Source organism: Podarcis melisellensis (assembly GCF_964234715.1).
Source record: "Podarcis melisellensis genome assembly, chromosome: 1".
Lineage (NCBI taxonomy): Eukaryota > Metazoa > Chordata > Lepidosauria > Squamata > Lacertidae > Podarcis > Podarcis melisellensis.
The window spans coordinates 16503602-16523133 of NC_138528.1; the positions used below are offsets into that span (position 1 = coordinate 16503602).

General features: G+C 43.2%; 1 protein-coding gene across 1 annotated transcript in view; it reads left to right on the forward strand.

Moving 5' to 3' along the window:
• BEGAIN (brain enriched guanylate kinase associated) overlaps window positions 1–19532 on the forward strand; it is a 178970-nt gene that overhangs the window by 103102 nt on the left and 56336 nt on the right. The window contains exon 5 of the mRNA XM_081916459.1: window positions 2054–2120. Coding sequence (XP_081772585.1) covers window positions 2054–2120 — 67 coding nt within the window. The remainder of the gene's footprint in view (window positions 1–2053; window positions 2121–19532) is intronic.

Sequence of the window (19532 nt, forward strand, 5' to 3'; positions counted from 1 at the left end):
AATCCCCTGCTGTCTTCTAAGAGACCATTTTTGCCATGTTACTAGAAAATGAACTTCACAGTGATGAGCAATGGGAACTGATCATAAGATTTACCGTGCTACATCTTTTCAGTGGAATGCTGGGTCTAGGCTCTGGTTGTAGATCTCATCTTGTAGCATTCAAAATACCGCACATTTAATCCAAATATATTCCATTAGGATGATTTCTTTGAAATATGTTGGGAAGATGTTTTCCTCTCGTAATTGCCAACTGGGCAATCCTCATTCTGAAAGGTTGTCAGCCTGGAGCTATGCTGAGAACATTGTTACCTCATCACAAAAAGGGGCCAGGTTTTGCAGAGGACTGAAACTGTTCTCAGAAAAGGTCCCTGCACACAATTTTGACTTGGCAAAGCTAAATGATATGAAAATGCTTCAAAAAGGTGGATTTCGCCAATGCCAGAGCACCAGGGCACTATTATCAGTGTGTTTCAGCCTCTCTTTTGTTTCCTCAGGGACATTTCATTTTTTTTAAAAAAAGCAAATCTGGGTTTATATACTCAGCAGGGAGCTACGATGGGTGAAATATTATGGAGTCCATTTTTTATCTCACCTTTGCTCTAAGGAGCTCTCGGCATAATACACAGTTCTCTCACTTCTTTACCCCCACAAGAAGCCTGTGTGGTAGGTTGGGCTGAGAGACGCTAACTAGCCTAAGTATACCCCAGCTGGCTCTCCCATTTACCAATGTATATCTATAATGTGTCTGTTTCCCAGCATCTACATGGCACATTCACTCAGAGCCTGAAGCAAAGCAGTAAATACACACACAAACACCAAAATAAAGGTGCATAGTAGCCAAACTCAGCCAAATTATTGTGGCACCTGAAGCAGAAAATCCCACAATAACCTCTCCTGCTCCCTGGAAGTAAAGATACAATAGCAATTAATCAAATAACTAATAATTAGCTGCGGCCTCACTTTGCCTAATGCCAGGACTAGCTCTGCATCAGTCTCTGCATTGACATGAGAGGGGTAAACTGAAAACATATTAGATGTATACCTATATAAAAAAATTGTAAGAGTACTCACCGGTACAGAATAATTGTACATTTGTTAATTTTTTTAAAATAATTTTTATTAAGTACAAATTAGAAAACCTACATATTTACAACAAAAGAAAATACAAAAGAAAATGAAAATACATATAACCAAGGAAAAAAATTAGAGAATACTTTGTCTCTTTTCATATTTACAGTTATTTATATCTCTATAAAATGCTATTCACAATAAAGGAGTGAAATGAAAGATAAGGTATCAGAAAAAAAGAGAAAAAGAACAAAGAAAAAATAAAGAGGTAAAAGAAAAAGATCATAGGTGACATTTTTTAAAAGTAGATAAGTATTCACTATACATAGCCGTTTCCCATCTATATTTATATTCAATTGTATAATTTCTTTTTTTAAAAAAGAACTCTTTATTTAAGGTAGATAAGGACAAGATGAAATTATACAATAATTGTACATTTTTGTTGTCCATGGCAGCCGTTTTGCGTTGGCACCATGGAAAGTTTATGAGAAATGGCATCTGCATTTTACCCCCCCCTCCCCCCCCCAAAAAAAACCTCCAGAATGATTTATGTGTCAATAGACCCATAACCTTAGGAAGCAGCCTTTCACTAAGTCTACACTGTCTAGGATCTGCTCTCCCTGGTTTCAGACAGTGAATGTTCCCAGCCCTGCCTGGAGAAGTGAGGGATTGAACCCAGGTTGCATGCAAAGTGGATGCTCCACCACTGAGCTGTGGCCCTGCCTCAAGAGCCAGGATTGAAACCTCAAAGCACCTTGTTACAAATCAGTTCTCTCAAAGACTGGGTGGGATTTTGAAGTCTGCAAATCTTAGCTTTCCGTTAATCAAAAAGGCTTTGCTAAGCGGCAGAAAGCAAGGCTCAAATAAGCTAAGAAGCGTTAGTGGGGGAAGTAAATTGCAATCTCTTATGCAAAAATTGACGTTAAACAGTGTGGTGCTGAGTGTGCAGAGGTATGTTAATTATATGATTTCATCTTTGTTTTAGGATACAAAACAATTACCTAGCCTTACAAAGAATTAATCAAGACCTAGAAGACAAATTGTACAGGATGGTAAGTACAGGGGGTTGTTATATTACTATTCTATATATCTTTATGATTCTTCAAGCGCATAACATCGTGACAGAGAGCTGGCACTGAAGAAACTTACATTTAAGCTTTGACAGTGTGATCCTAACCGTATCACTGTAGGGCAGGAATGGATAGCCTGCAATGAGAGTTGTGGTCCAGATGTTAGACTCCAGCCTTGGCATTCAAGTGTTCAGGGAAGGGAAAGAGCCAGCAAAGAAGAAATGACCTGGGTTTCGTTTTAGGGATAGCAGAAATGGCAAAGATGGTTTGTCTTCATATACTATTGACTGCGTTGGTTCTGTGGGCCATTGGCTTGTCTTCTTATATCATTGAGCCTTTTTCAAGCTGAAAAGGGGTGTGTAAGTTTGGCTAGGCCTGGTATAAACATTGGGGCTTCTTGTCCTTACCTAGTCAACAGAGCAATATCCTTCCTTTCAGGCTCTGGCTACAGATTTAATGAAGAATAAGCTCCTGCCAACCTAGCAGTTCGAAAGCACAAAGTGCAAGTAGATAAATAGGTACCGCTCTGGCGGGAAGGTAAACGGCATTTCCATGTGCTGCTCTGGTTCACCAGAAGCATCTTAGTCATGCTGGCCACATGACCCGGAAGCTGTATGCTGGCTCCCTCGGCCAATAAAGCAACCCCAGAGTCGTCTGCGACTGGACCTAATGGTCAGGGGTCCCTTTACCTTTACCTAAGCTTTGGGAATTCTTCAGGGGTACAGAGTAGGGGGGCAAGAGTCATTCAATATATACATCTAACTCCCAACTCAACTTTTTTTTTTTTTTTTGCCAGTGCTGCAACCTGCTATTTTATTTTATTATTTTATTCTTTATTTAGGGGGGCAGGCGGGTTGATATATTGTCCTTTGGCCTAGAACCATCACAGGAATGGATAACAACAGACATATTATGCAAAATTAATCCGGCACACCTAGAGACATTGAAACTCTGAATCAATCCACATGGTCCTCCACCTCTTGCAATATCTATCTTGAAACAAACTGAACCTCAGGTGGCTTGACACTTTTGCCCAGCTCCAAGATTTGCGGAATTGTGAACTTTGAAGGATTTGCTGTGTTCATATATTGTTTCAGTAAGTGTGACTGACATAGGTGAGCCTTTCAATGTGAAGAGAATCAGGCTTCCCTTCCCCATCTCTACCCGTTGCCTTCCAAGTACTTGCAACTATAATACCCATCATCCCTGGCCATTGGTCATGCTGGCAGGAGCAGATGGGGGCTGTAGTCCAGCAACATCTGGGAAGCACCAGGTTGGGGGAGGCTGAGTGAGGGTTTTGAAAAGAAATCTCAGACCCCAAGGTTCAGACTCCTTGCTCTGCAATAAAATTTACTACATACCCTTAAACAAGAGACTATCTTTTACTCAAGGTTGCACGCTTCCGCATGGGAACAGCAGTGACTTATCCTGCAGAATTATAAAGCACAAGACACCTATAAAATGGGTCAAAATTCAAGGAAGAGACTTCAGAGTGTTGCTGTTTAATGGAAACGCCCCCTCCCCTCGAGAAATGATTCTTGCTAATTTGTCACAAGGCATCGCCAAATTTAGATGCCTTGACACAACTGCATCCCCTGCCGTGCCGTCAAACGGGATCATACAAAACAGTAGACCCTTCACTCCATTGTGTGAGATCTCCAGCTGGTGCGAAGGAGAACCTTGAGATTTTTATCAAAACAACTCTAATTGGGGCCATCTAAGGAGGCCACCATGCCATTCTTCCTTTTAGTTTAGGAGTTTGAACTTCCTTAAAGTTGAAAAGAGGTTTTAAAGGTATAGTGTAAATGTGGGGCCATAGTAAAGGTAAAGGTAAAGGTACCCCTGCCCGTACGGGCCAGTCTTGCCAGACTCTGGGGTTGTGCGCCCATCTCACTTAAGAGGCCAGGGGCCAGCGCTGTCCGGAGACACTTCCGGGTCACGTGGCCAGTGTGACATCGCTGCTCTGGCGAGCCAGAGCCGCACACGGAAACGCCGTTTACCTTCCCGCTGGTAAGCGGTCCCTATTTATCTACTTGCACCCGGAGGTGCTTTCGAACTGCTAGGTTGGCAGGCGCTGGGACCCAGCAGCGGGAGCGCACCCCGCCGCAGGGATTCGAACCGCCGACCTTTCCATCGGCAAGTCCTAGGCGCTGAGGCTTTAACCCACAGCGCCACCTGCGTCCCTGGGGCCATAGTAGGAACCTCTGTATCTCTGTCAGGCCCACACCCATATCTCAGGGATGCAGGACCTCAAGCCTGGAGGCCAAATATGACCCTGTAGACCACTCTAACTGGTCCTTCAGACTCTCCCCAGGTAACAGGAGGGTTCCTGAGCCACACTCCTCACCAGCTCTGCTTTGTACCTTTCTTCAGTGTTTTTACCTGAGTGGAACTTGTCCTTTGAGCTCTGGCAGTGAGTGCTTCTTGCTTGTCTGGAAGGAGGACAGAGAAGAATTTGTGAGTAGGTCTAGAAACATGATGTCATGAGGCTGGCAGGGAAATGCTGGTTCTCTGCAGGTCAGGAAAAAGCTAGGGGCTTGGCATGCAATTGACTTTCATTCACCAAAAAAGTAAACACAGCGGGGTCTCCCTGGCTCGACTCCTTCAGCTTGAGAAGTTTGCTGGAAACTGACCACCAGCCCCACCTTTCTCCTCTGGCCTCTCAACTCTGGAGCCCTCTCCAACAGACGGAGACCATGACATAGGGGTGAGCTCCTCCTCTGGCCCTGTCTGGCCCTTTGCTCTGCACCATGCAGGACTCCCCTGGAGCAGGGTGTGAAAGAAGGAGAGCCAGCAGGACTGAGACTGTCCTGCTGCAGGATGGCAGATGTACCCTCTGAATCCTCCCTGTCTGTGTCTGCGCTCACATCGAGTCATCCAGCCTCCAGCCAGTGTTCTGGAAGGGCCTACTTCTTCAGACCCGCCTTGATTGCTTCCAGCACCTCCCAGCTCATCCCTTCCCCAGCCTCCTCCCCACTGTCCCACCACCACAAGTCCTGTGACAGCCAGTGTGGTGTATTGGTTAAGAGCGGTAGACTCGTAATCTGGGGAACCGGGTTCACGTCTCCACTCCTCCACATGCAGCCGCTGGGTGACCTTGGGCTAGTCACACTTCTCTGAAGTCTCATCCTCACTCACCTCACAGAGTGTTTGTTGTGGGGGAGGAAGGGAAAGGAGAATGTTAGCCGCATTGAGACTCCTTCAGGTTGTAATAAAGTGGGATATCAAATCCAAACTCTTCTTCTTCTTCCTAATGTTTCTTGTCCTCCTGGAGGGGGGCTCCCAGGCAGAGGCTCCTACTATTCCTCCTAATCCAGCCAGTCCCTGACACATGACCGCTGTATAATGCGGAAATTAACATTTGTTTCTCTGCCTACTATCACCTCAAGGCCCATCCACCACTGGCGTGTGGCCTCCAGAATGCTGCCTAAAAGGGAATGTGGCGTTCAGATAGAAAATGGCTTCCCAAGCCCCTTGCCCTATCTAATTGCTAACACAACTTAACAGCAACCCAGGGCAAGAGAGCTTTTAAGGCATCCTCTGCTTGGCATGGAAGAAACTGTGGCAGCAACGGCAATCATGCCATTAGGAGAACGTGTTAGATGGCTCACTATATTTGAATGGGGCGTTCACTCGTGTTAATGATAAGGGTTGGAGGCTGCCTTTGATCTAACTGTGAATGAATGTTCCTTGTGTGACTTCCATGAAGGAATGCATTTTAAAATATTTGAGATTTATCGTGCTAACAATGATGATTATGATTTGAAAATCCACTGATTTTCAAAGCCGTGCTGGTTACAGTTCTTAAGTTTTACAAAGGTTGCTTTGGCCCTTTGAGGAATTTGTCTTTCCAATGTTCCGCTCAGCCACCATCTTAGTATTAGATGTTGAGCGGATTGTTCTTTCCTATAGATTAATGTTGAACATCCTGGCTGCCATAGGAATTTTATACATCACTCACTTTCTCCATGTTCTGCATTCTGTTTCTGAGGCTTAATAACAGCATCTTGAATTACCTTGTCCAAGGGCGTGACAGGTTTATCTTTGTGACAAATCCCTTGAGGGTTCTATTACGCAATGTTTTATGGCACAACTTCTACCCACATATAACAGGCATAAACTATTCTTATGAGTTTGTTTTTAAGCTCTCTTCCCATCAATAGACATACTTCACCTCAAAATGTCCCGGGACTGATCAAATTCTGCTGCAAAGAAGAATTACCAAATGCTAGCGGCATTCCCTGCCAACCATTCTCCATCCATTAATGAGAGGGGAAAATACATTCAAAAATTATCAAAGGGGAGGGGAAATGGCAGTGAAATTCTCATAGGCAGAGTTCTTTTTTATTAGCGATGTGCACGGTATTCTACCAAAGCCCAAATTAACCCAGGTTAATTCTCTTCCCCGCCCCCCAATACATTTTTATTGTTTTTCATTGAAATTCAAGAACAACATACAATAACAGTAACTTGCCCAGTGGTACATTCTTATAAAGTCTCATATTCAGTACAAATAACACAACCAATAGATTTATTTATGCATTTATCAATTCAAATTATCTTTTTTAAAGATTATTGTGTTGAGGGTGGAACAGCAGTATTTTCCGTCTTACTTATAAAGTAAGTATCCCTCCTTGAAGTATCTTTAATTGCTCTCTTGTGGCAAGCGAGGCGTTCCGATACAGTCACATTCCAAATATTATTTAATCAGATATCACTGGGAATTTCAATAAATTATTTCTAAAAGAAGGATATTGCTAATGGGGCTTGTTATGTACTGAAGTTCTCCCCTGGGCCAGCAGGGGGATACTGTAGATAGTTCAGGTCCACATATGCAAATAAGCAATCGAAAGTGAGTTCAGTGATTGGATAGTTACAGAAAATTGTTACTGTTGCATTCTAGTGAAGCTCTATATAAGCAGGCTGGCTGAACCCTTCAGTTCAGTTCTCTTCTGGCCTGTGAATAAACAAGAGCTGTTTGAAGAACGCTGTGTCGTCTGATATGTTCACCCTCAATTTAACAGGGCTAAAAATCTTAATCTCTGCATTTTAGATTATCTTTTGATTTTGGGTCTATGGATAATAAGACGAGAGCCAGATTGGGCGAGGGCGCTGTCAAGAAACTGGAGGGCAGGTTTCAGCACAATGCAACTTTCTACAGCCAACTGAATCAAATTTTGGTACATCTCTGCCCGCAAATTGGCCACACATTTAAACTCCAGATCAGGAAATTAGAATGCGTGTTTTCTTTATATCAACTGAGTGAGTTCTGTTTTTCTAGAAAAATAGGTGCTGGAACTCACCATGAACACCTCCCTTGTTCTCTTATAATGGCAATGGCACACACTTGAGAGGTGTCAGAATTGAGTTCCGACTGGGGGAAAAAGAGCACTGAACTTGGTGCTGTCTAGATGTTTTCGACTACATCTCCCATCAATCCCAGTCAGCTTGACCAATGGTTGCTAATGATAGGAGTTGTTGTCCATGCACATCGGATCTCTGCACTTGCCTGCCTCCAAGCCATCAGATGAGAGAATTTTCTCTCCAAACATATGGAGGGGAATTGAAGATTTCCCACAGGCATCTGGCTGGCAACTTCAAAAACAGGACACCCCCCCTTTCATTTCACTTTTAATTTGTATGCCACCTTTCACCTTTCTGGCGACAGTGATCCATGCAACGGTCACCTCCAGGCTTGACTACTGTAATTCGCTCTATGTGGGGTTGCCCTTGAAGCTGTCCCAGAAACTCCAGCGGGTGCAGAATGCTGCAGTGAGGCTCCTCACAGGGTCTCTGCCATGGGAGCATATTCACCCAGTGCTTTTCCAGCTGCACTGGCTCCCGGTGGAGTACAGGGTCAGGTTTAAGGTGCTGGTTTTGACCTTTAAAGCCCTTCACGGCCTAGGACCCTCGTACCTACGGGACCGCCTCTCCCGGTATGCCCCACGGAGAGCCTCAAGGTCCATAAATAGCAACACCCTAGTGGTCCCAGGCCCTAAGGAAGTTAGATTGGCTTCAACCAGAGCCAGGGCCTTTTCAACACTGGCTCCAGCCTGGTGGAACGCTCTGCCTCATGAGACCAGGGCCCTGCAGGATCTGATTTCTTTCCGCAGAGCCTGTAAAATATAGTTGTTCCACCTGGACTTTGGCTTGGTGCCAATTTGATTCCCACCCCCCTCTTTCTTTTTTCTTTTGCTTTCTCCTCCTGAGATGAGGCTACATTTTAATATTTTAATGTTTCAATATTTTAATGTTGTATTTTAATTTTGTTTTTAAGTTGTATTCATTCAACTTGTTTTTATTATTGTTTGTTAGCCGCCCTGAGCCCAACCTTGGCCAGGAAGGGCTGGGTATAAATTATTATTATTATTATTATTATTATTATTATTATTATTATTATTATTATTATTATATTACTATAAGCAAGGCAGTTTACAACAACAAAGTATACAACAGAGAACGCATACCTTGCAATAATCTGATCCAATACAAAAAGTCATAATAAAACATTACTTTAAACTGGAACGACTTATATCAAATAAAGTAATATTCAATAATCTATTAGAATATAACAATACACAATAGAATTAAGTCTCAGAACATCAGCAAGTATTTAGTATTAGTATTAATATTATTATTATATTATTTTATTTATTTATTTATTTCTATGCCAATTTATATTATTAAGAAAAATCTCAAAGCGGTTTACATAATAGTAAAACTTCAATAAAAACAATCTGAAGAAAGTCAAATTTAGAATATACAGTCAAATCAACGTAATTAACAGAAAACTAAAATATTACCTTAAATATTTCAAAATAAAGCATTACAAAGGAGGTCAACTACAGAATACATATTTAACACAAGCGATTAGTAATTAAACAAACAAGTAATAATTATACAGAAATTCACTCTTAACAATTATAATACTGTAAATAATTACTAAACTATGATCAATAAAAATAACTGTAGTCACAACGCATAAAATAACACAATACATACAAAGCCATGTAAAAGGATCAAATTGAGAAACAAAGACATACAACAATTTATTTATTTAGATGGGCCTTTCTTGTGTTCTTATAAGGTTAACGTTACAATTTCAAATGAAGTAAAAACATTTAAAACTTTTAAATGCAAACACATCCCCCACAGTTATTCATTTCACATCTGCCGTGCCCAAGATCAGTCAATGCCTGTGCACACCAGAATGTTTTTAAAATTCTCCCGAAAGTAAAAAATGACCCCATGCCAGCCTGTTATAATGTGTAGTTCCACTCAAATATGAAATCACATATTGTGGTCATCATCTACGTCCATCAGAGAAAAGAAACCCCAATCTTTTAAGGAAGAAAAGCTATTCAAAAAATGCTTTGGGATGGGGAGAAATTTAATCTAGAATATTCTCCACTAAGGGCAAAGTATCCCTGAGTCCCACTTCAAATTATTGACTTTACTTTGGATGTTATCAGAAAATTCAGGGCTATCATCACCAAATGCCTAGAAAAATGAGCTTGTCAGGCTGACTCTAAACTTTGATTGTCTTTTGAGTTGCAGCTCCTCTATAGAGCCTATATTTAGGTCATCCACGCTTAACTTTCACAGGGCATACTAAAAAAAAAAAAGCTGTTCTCAGAAAAGAAATAGTAAGCGAGATGCTTTAAATCACTTCAACTGCTCAAAGTCATCTTCAAAGTCGTCGCCCTTTATAAAAGAACAAAAATGCATGAGGTCTGCCAGCTTGACACTGCAAAAGTCTGGCCAACTTTCCTCCTCCCAGGAGTGAAACTATTGCTAAAATCCCAGATAAGACATAGATTTCAAGTGCAATCAGAATCTAGAGGATCATGGGCAGAGATGCCAAGGCACTCGGGGAAGCAAACATGGACCAGTTCTTTGAGATCCAAATGTTCACCAGGGAGTAACAAGGCTTAACAGGGCAGCTGCATCGGGAGCCCTCCAATTCACACTGGTCTGGGTAGAAGGGCAGGTAAATGGCTGTGTGGCGATCACACAGGGTCCCCAGACATTTAACGGTCTATTGATCCCTGTGCCACCACTGTGCTCGCTTCCCTGCTGCCATCAACCAGTTACTCTTTGGTAAAACACGGAGTCCAGTCAGTTGTTAAAAGTGAACCAAAAAAAACAAGTTTATGTTACAAACGTTAACAAGTTTATGGTTTCTCAGATAATATCCCTGCCAGTATCTTAACTTTGCCAACAAAGGTCCATATAGTTCAAGCTATGGTTTTCCCAGTAGTGATATATGGAAGTGAGAGCTGGACCATCAAGAAGGCTGATTGCCGAAAAATTGATGCTTTTGAATTATGGTGCTGGAGGAGACTCTTGAGAGTCCCATGGACTGCAAGAAGATCAAACGTATCCATTCTTAAGGAAATCAGCCCTGAGTGCTCACTGGAAGGACAGATCGTGAAGCTGAGGCTCCAATACTTTGGCCACCTCATGAGAAGACTCCCTGGAAAAGACCCTGATGTTGGGAAAGATGGAGGGCACAAGGAGAAGGGGACGACAGAGGACGAGATGGTTGGACAGTGTTCTCGAAGCTACTAACATGAGTTTGACCAAACTGCGGGAGGCAGTGGAGGACAGGGGTGCCTGGCATGCTCTGGTCCATGGGGTCACAAAGAGTCGGACACAACTAAACGACTAAACAACAGCAACAACATCTTAACTTTAGTTTCTTTACCGACCTATACCTTCCTAATACCTTCTGACTGATTATATCAACTGTTTGACTGACTCCTCTTAACAAATTCTCTCCCTCTCTTACACCAGACTAGCCCAACCCACAGACTTATCTTCCCTCTCTCGTCTAACTCCAGACCGTCTTTTCAACCACTCTAACTCTTAACTCTTCTAAAAAAACCTCTGTGCTTAAACCTTATACACAGTTAACTCTGCCCCTTGGGTTCCCATTGGTTAGTCATTTTACAATTAGTTAACCCTTTCCTTATGAACCCAGTATGATGACACACATAGGAGGGCAAACGCCACAGGCTGTAACAACCTGGAGCTGGCACAGTGATCAGGTTTAGCTCAGGCCTGATATAATCATGTAATGGCAGTGGGGCTGACTTCGGATCTAGTGCACCCTGGGCCTCTTCAGTCAGCCCCCCAGAAAATATCTGTATGCAACCTCTCTGCAGTCTTCATGGTTTGATGATGAAGAACTGCTGTTGACTTATAAAGTCTTAAATGGCTCATTTAACACCTCAAGGGGGACGCGGGTGGCGCTGTGGTCTAAACCAGTGTTTCCCAACCTTGTGCCTCCAGCTGTTTTTGAACTACAACTCCCATCATCCCTGACTAGCAAGACCAGTGGCAAGGGATGATGGGAACTGTAGTCCAAAAACAGCTGGAGGCACAAGGTTGGGAAACACTGGTCTAAACCACTGAGCCTAGGGCTTGCCAATCAGAAGGTCGGCAGTTCAAATCCCCACGACAGGGTGAGCTCCAGTTGCTCGGTCCCTGCTCCTGCCATCCTAGCAGTTCGAAAGCACGTCAAAGTGCAAGTAGATAAATAGGTACCGCTCTGGCGGGAAGGTAAACAGCATTTCCGTGCGTTGCTCTGGTATCACCAGAAGCGGCTTAAGTCATGCTGGCCACATGACCCGGAAAAACTGTCTGCGGACAAACGTCAGCTCCCTCAGTGAGTAAAGTGAGATGACTGGACTTAACTGTCAGGGGTCCTTTACCTTTACCTTTAAAACCTCAAGGACCGTCTCTCCCCATATGAACCAACCTGGACCCTGTGATCAACATCTGAGGCCCTCCTTTGTGTGCGTCCTCCACAAGAAGACTTGAGGGGAGCAACACAAGAATGGGCCTCTTCTGCTGTGGCTCCTCGTTTGTGCAATGCTCTCCTCAGGGAGGCTCACATGGCACATCCATTGTGTATATTTAGGCGCCAGGCCTTTTCTCATATTTTGGGGCCTTTAAATGTGTTTGCAGGGGGGGGAGAGAGATTCCTAGTTTATTTTTTGTTTCATTATGCATTCTGTGCTCCAGTTTTGTGTTTTTATGTCACAAACCACCCTGTGATCGTTGACTATACAAATTTAATTAATTATAATAATGCTCCCTGTTGAACTTCAGAATGGATGGCTGAATCTGTCTGTTTCAGTTTCTCATTTTTCCAAGTTAAGATCATTTTTCCACATCAATCTCCCAGGACATTCTATACAAGATCTCAAAGTAGCTGTCTTATTACCAAAGAATTTCAAAAACAGACTGGAAAGAGGAGTTGCTGAATTGCAACTTATTATGAAAACTTAAAGCCATGGAGAGACCTGGTCTGAATAGAGACATTGGATTCTTATCTCATTATACATGATATAGCTATTTTTAGCCATCTCACCCTTTGCTTTTTCCTGGAAGACCAATTGCAGTTGTTAACAGTCCTCAACTGTGGTGTAGTGGTTAAGAGCGGTAGACTCGTAATCTGGGGAACCGGGTTCGAGTCTCCGCTCCTCCACATGCAGCTACTGGGTGACCTTGGGCTAGTCACACTTCTCTGAAGTCTCTCAGCCCCACTCACCTCACAGAGTGTTTGTTGTGGGGGAGGAAGTGAAAGGAGAATGTTAGCCGCTTTGAGACTCCTTCGGGTAGTGATAAAGCGGGATATCAAATCCAAACTCTTCCAAACTCTTCAACAGGTTTACCACACCGATCAGCCAATCACCCATTCCCACCAACCTTCTGAGTAATACCCCTCCCCACCCTCTCACTATATATAAGGGTCTGGTGACTTCTGTTTCAGTGTATCTGAAGAAGTGTGCATGCACATGAAAGCTCGTACCAATAACAAACTTAGTTGGTCTATAAGGAGCTACTGGAAGGATTTTATTTTTTTCCACATCAGTTTGCAAATTCTCTCTTGAAAAGTCCTCATGAAAACAGTGCAGCAGGGAGGAGGATGGGGGCAAAAGTAGAACGAGTTGGCTCTGATTCCAGTTACTGCTGGGCCCTGTGCCACGCCCTCACCCATTGCCAGTCCCTCTGGGTGCCAGCCACCACTGCATGAAGGGTGTCTTTCGCAAGAGTGGACAAAACATGGAGTTGGTGCTGCCCATTGTGATCTCAGAGATTAATGAAGCTGCCCCCTTTTTTTTTCTATGAAGCAACATTCTTGCCAGCCCATATCATGCACTGGTATTAATTATCCTGCAAAGTGCTGCCATGAAATCTATGGTGCATGCAGTCAAATGGAGCTGCTGTCGGGTCCCTAATTTCCAAAATGCTGCATCTTTTATCTTATCGGCTGGGAAATGGCTGGCAGGGGAAGAGAGGAATTAAAAAAAACAAGCAGCAGCAGAAAGTTATAAGAGAAAACGTCGACAAAACATTGCTGTTTAATTACCTGTCCCAGAGAGTAGGTGAAGATTTTGCGAGCCTGTCCTGGAGAATTCTAGGTTGCCATAGGCAGGTTGGCCCCCAGGAATTTTGTACCTTGCAGCATAAATAGAAGACAAACCATGGCTAGGAAATAGGTCAAAACAGACATCTGCGTGGTCACCTAGCTAAAAGTCCTGCACATAAGCAGGCAGCAAGCGGGTGGTATCCATATATTTGGGTATATCGGTATATAGGATTCATTAGTAGGACTTGGGTGAATCTGTCAGTTTGGGTTTTTCTAAGTTTCTCATTATTTCTATCTTAAGTTCATTTCCCCAACAGTTTGTGAATTATTATTTTGTGAATTATTATTTTTTAAAGAAGTCCTCACAAATATTCATTAGCATTTTAATGCTGAATTTCTCCTAATATGCCCATTTTTGTATGCAATTTTTTCTATTGCACCCATTTCTGCAAGACAATCTTCCGATATCTATCTATCTATCTATCTATCTATCTATCTATCTATCTATCTATCATCTATTGCCTTTTTTGATGTTATTTTTAGCTATATATGCATTTTTATGCACACTTTACCCAAGTATGTGCAGTTTTGTGCTGAATTGCAAAATTCAGAGAAGTATGAATGTCAAAAGATGGCTGCACTTCATTTCACATGTTTTTATTTGAAAGGGCAAATTAAGTAGGTTCACCTTTAAAAATGAACTGAATCTCTGCCATTCCTCATAAAACAATAATATATTTTTAAATTTATATCCTGCCAATTTTGCTGCGTTTCCCCAGCAACTCTGGGTGGCTTACAGCATATATAAAAATACAACAAAGCATCAAACATTAAAAAACAAAATATCCTATACTAGCATTAAGCAAACCAAGAAATCTACAGAAACCAATAACAGCAATAATAACAATAAATAAACACTTTATAGTTATAGCTATAACCGCCAACCCCGACTAACCATATAGCCAACATCAACCCGACAAAAACAAAACAGAGGAACAAAAAGTAGAACCATTTAAAGCATTTAAAACATTTTAGGCAGTTGCCCCAACCCAAGGAGATCAAGTCCTTCAGGGCCCTAGTCTCATGGGACAGAGCATTCCACAGAAAAAACCCTGGCCCTGGTGGAGAATAGTCTGGCTTCCTTAGGGCCCGGGACCTTTAAGCTATTATTATTCATAGAATCACAGAGTTGGAAGAGACCACAAGGGCCATCGAGTCCAACCCCCTGCCAAGCAGGAAACACCATCAGAGCACTCCTGACAAATGGTTGTCAAGCCTCTGCTTAAAGACCTCCAAAGAAGGAGACTCCACCACACTCCTTGGCAGCAAATTCCACTGTCAAACAGCTCTTACTGTCAGGAAGTTCTTCCTAATGTTTAGGTGGAATCTTCTTTCTTGTAGTTTGGAACCATTGCTCTGTGTCCGCTTCTCTGGAGCAGCAGAAAACAACCTTTCTCCCTCCTCTTTGTGACATCCTTTTATATATTTGAACATGGCTATCATATCACCCCTTAACCTCCTCTTCTCCAGGCTAAACATGCCCAGCTCCCTTTGCCGTTCCTCATAAGGCATCGTTTCCAGGCCTTTGACCATTTTGGTTGCCCTCCTCTGGACGCGTTCCAGATTGTCAGTGTCCTTCTTGAACTGTGGTGCCCAGAACTGGACATATTCATCGACCTTGGGGTCCTCTGTGGGACATACCAGGAGAGGCAGTCCCATAAGTACAGTAAGTTTAGACCACAGCGCCACCTGTGCCAGACAGAACCAAACTCCTCCCAGCATCACCCTTCCTCCTCTTGCTCCCACTAAGGTGCAGCAATGCTGTTGCTGGGGAACTAGCATGGTGGCTCCTGCTTCCACCAGGCACAATGCTTCTTCTTGGCAGAAGGAGAGTTAAGCACCTCCCCACCCCACACTTTTACTCAAATGACCCCCCTCTCAAGAGGAATCAGAGCTCTTGTGGACCCATTCATGTGCAATGTGTCTCTGGCTCCTAAGACATTGCCAATCTTTCCTTAAATCTTTTTCATTTTCTCAGCCTAGAAGGGTGGGTGAGGGATATCTCCCTGCTTAGATAAGACAGTCTAGAGCTTGGGAGGCCTAGAGGAAGGCATCACATTAATCAAGATATGAGTATTGCTGTTTGTGTGGCTAGACGGCTTGCATGGATATGGATTTTTTATAATTGGGCCCTCCACGCTCCTACAACAGTATTTGGAGCAAATAGAATCCGTAATGTTATGACATCTACTGTCAGCAGTGTTATTAGTTCACCTCTAGTTACTTATCGATTTAATTATTTGCTGCATTTGGGGGAAGCAGCCCTTTCCCTTGTACAAGTTACTGTCAATGCAATCTCATCTCCGAAGATCACATTAGGGACTCAAGGGAATTAACCGTGAATTAGTTCCATCTTTTCCCTCCAGCTAGAAATATCTTGTATAATGCATTGTTATAGACCATCTCCTGCTTTACAGTGCCGTGCCACATTATTCATGCATGCTGTGCAATAGATGCACAATTTCACCCGGAGAACAAACATCAATGACTCTGCATGATCCAACTGGCACGTACCATTGTTTGATCACCTTCCCGTTCACCATGCCATGGCTTAGACGTTGGGTGGAATGGGAAATATGAGTTGCATCACAAGCTGTCCTCATTCATATAACGGCAGGGATGGTGCTGTCAGGTTAGGACTTAGGGACAGAAGTCTAAGACTCCCCTCAGCAGAATGAGCAGAAATAGCAGAAGTAATATGTGTTCCCCATCTAAAGCAGGTTGCCTCTTTAGACAATTAGTAGTCTAATAAGACTATTGAGGCCGAAGTCTAAAATTACATATCACTGCATTAGGGCTGAGCCACCAGCTGCAGGAAATTTAGGTTCTTCTGAGAGCTGTAATTTTGATCTTTTAACTATATAAGTAAAGGAGCCCTGGGCGGTTAAGTCCAGTCAAAGGCAACTATGGAGTTGTGGCGCTCATCTTGCTTTCAGGGTGAGGGAGTCAGTGTTTGTCCACAGACAGCTTTCCGTGTCATGTGGCCAGCACGACTAAATTGCTTCCGGCACAACAGAACACCATGACGGAAACCAGAGCACACAGAAACATGGTTTATCTTCTGACCACAGTGGTACCTCTTTATCTACTTACACTGGCATGCTTTCGAACTGCTAGGTTGGCAGGAGCTGGGACAGAGCAATGGGAGCTCACCCCATCGCACGGATTCAAACCACCGACCTTCTGATCAGCAAGCCCAAGAGGGTCAGTAATTTAGACCACAGTGCCACCCGTGTCCCATACCTTTACCTTTACCTTTAGCTGTATGCACACTGCTGGCTTAAGGCATTGGTCCATGTAGTAAAGTATCCTGTTTTCACAGCTGTCAACCACATGCCTGTGGGGAAACTACAAGCAGAACCTGGGTGCAACAGTGCTATCACCACTTGCAGACTGGAGCAACTGGTATCTAACAGTGGAGGTTGATCATAGCCATTGTTGCTAGCAGCCATTGATAGTCTTCTCCTCCCTGAACTTGTCTATGTCAGGATCCATCTCACACTCATGTAGGACCCTGGCAGAGACACATGCCTGACTGGTCTATCATTCAGGAGCTTCAAAAGCTTTCTTCTGCCCGAACGTCACAGTGACTGATGCCAACAGACATCAGCACACTTAGGGATCCGCAGTGTTTGCACAGCTTGCGTAACAGAACTCAGTAGCTCAGCATTTGGCTAATCTACATTTATTTACACATAAACCACTCATAGCATTCTGACTTAGCTCCTTCCTCTTTCTCATCAGACAGCAAAGAGAGAAAACAAAGGACAATAGTCCCACTTCACGGAACACAGTAACACAAATATCCTGTCTCCGTCACTTCCCACTCTGTGGAGTCAAAACATACACCGTCATGTGATAGACAACAATCCCATGACTGCAATCATGGAGTGGGAATCTTAACAGTCTAATCCTCTTTTAAGCCACCCAAGTTGGTGACCACCAGCAGCAAAATCCATGGTTTAACTGTGCACCGTGTGAAAAAGTCCTTCCTTTTGTCTATCCTGGATCTTCCAAAATTCAGCTTCATTGGGTAACCCCAAATTATAGTATTATGGGAGAGGGAGAAATACTTGAAGGTTCCACATCTAGCGAACTAAGGCTAAATAAGACCAAGCTGGTCATCATTCATATGTACCAATCAGCACGTCTTCTCCTTATCACTTGCCATTTAACTAATCGTTGGCTGTTCTGCAGCCAGGAAATTTTATTTCTATTATGCCTAGTTAATCAGTACACAATACAATAAGGAGCCACTAATCAGTAGGTGCTTGTACATGCTTCTGAAATGAGCACCTTGAAAGTACACATCAGTGTTAAAACCAGACTGAGTCTTGCAAAGGCTTAGCTAATTTACCAATCTCCAGAAACATAAAAGCAGCAGCAGCCTCCATAAATTCATCAGACTTTGCTCAATTCATTTAATTTTCTAAAATAGAGATAATACTTTGGAATGGCTCCAGAGCACACATAACCAGCACAGTCCAGAGAAAATGGTCTGGGTGGGGATATGGGAGGAAAGCATAGACCCACTGTTTTCTACAACACATTATTTTCACCACCATAAACTGGAAAACAGGGTGCAGATGACTCAAGCCCTAAAGCTTGGGTGCTAACTGCTAAGGCAGTGCATGCCTCCAGATCCAATCCAGGACACCTCAGTGAGCAGATGGTTCAATCTTGTTCATTTTGGCTGTATACTCTTGGCTATTCCTGCAGGGAACATGAAAATGAAGCCAAAGTGCAACAAGGGGCTATTTGAAAGCCCTCTTGCAAAGAGCCCATACTGCTCTTTGTAGAGACTTCTGTCTGCCTCTCTTTCATCCCCTCCACTCACCCCTTGACATACCCAGATAGCCACAGATTATGTTGAGCTGCAGGTGTCTGTGGTGTCTCCCTGTGTGGTAGGATACACGGTTCAATATTCTCTGTTTGTAAAATACTTGTTGGAACTCCGCTGTTCAAAGTTCTTTTTCTTTTTCTTCTTGCACATTATTAAATTATGTCTGTCTGTTCCAGAGATGTAGCTTCAGGGGATTGGAGGGGTGGGTTCTGGCTTTGTGCGTGTGTTCACATTCAAGTGCACAGACATCCCCTTAGCTGCACATAACCATTGAGAACAAAAGCAGCATAAAATTGGCATCATATTTTAAAAAGATGGCTCTTCGCTATGGAACCAGCTAACAGCTACACAGTTGCAAATGCCATTCCCCCTCCCGTGGTCTACAGGAATGGGTGTTCAGAAGCATTCTTTCTGAGGCAAAGCCAAGCCATTGAGGCCAGTGGCCACTGATAGCATTATCCTCATGAATTTGCCCAATCATCTTTCAAATCTATCCAAAGTTGGAGGCTGTCATTGTCTCCTGTGGGACTGAGTTCCATAGTTTAACTATGTACTGCAGGCAACTATGTACTAAAACAAAACAAAAAACTGTGCTGAATCATCCAACGTTCAGTTTCATTGCATTTCGACAAGTTGTAGTGCTGTGAGAGAAGGAGAAAGACTTTTCGGAATTCTGGACTTTCCCTATGTCTTGCATAATTTTATAAACTTCTACTGTGCCACCTCTATCATTCTTTAAACTGTTGTTGTTGCTTAGTCGTTTAGTCGTGTCCGACTCTTCATGACCCCATGGACCAGAGCACGCCAGGTACTTCTGTCTTCCACTGCCTCCCGCAGTTTGGTCAAAGTCATGCTGGCAGCCTCAAAAACACTGTCCAACCATCTCGAATTCTATCGTCTCCTTCTCCTTGTGTCCTCCATCTTTCCCAACATCAGGGTCTTTTCCAGGGAGTCTTCTCTTCTCATGAGGTGGCCAAAGTATTGGAGCCTCAGCTTCAGGATCTGTCCTTCCAGTGAGCACTCAGGGCTGATTTCCTTAAGAATGGAGAGGTTTGATCATCTTGCAGTCCATGGGACTCTCCTCCAGCACCATAATTCAAATTCTTTAAAC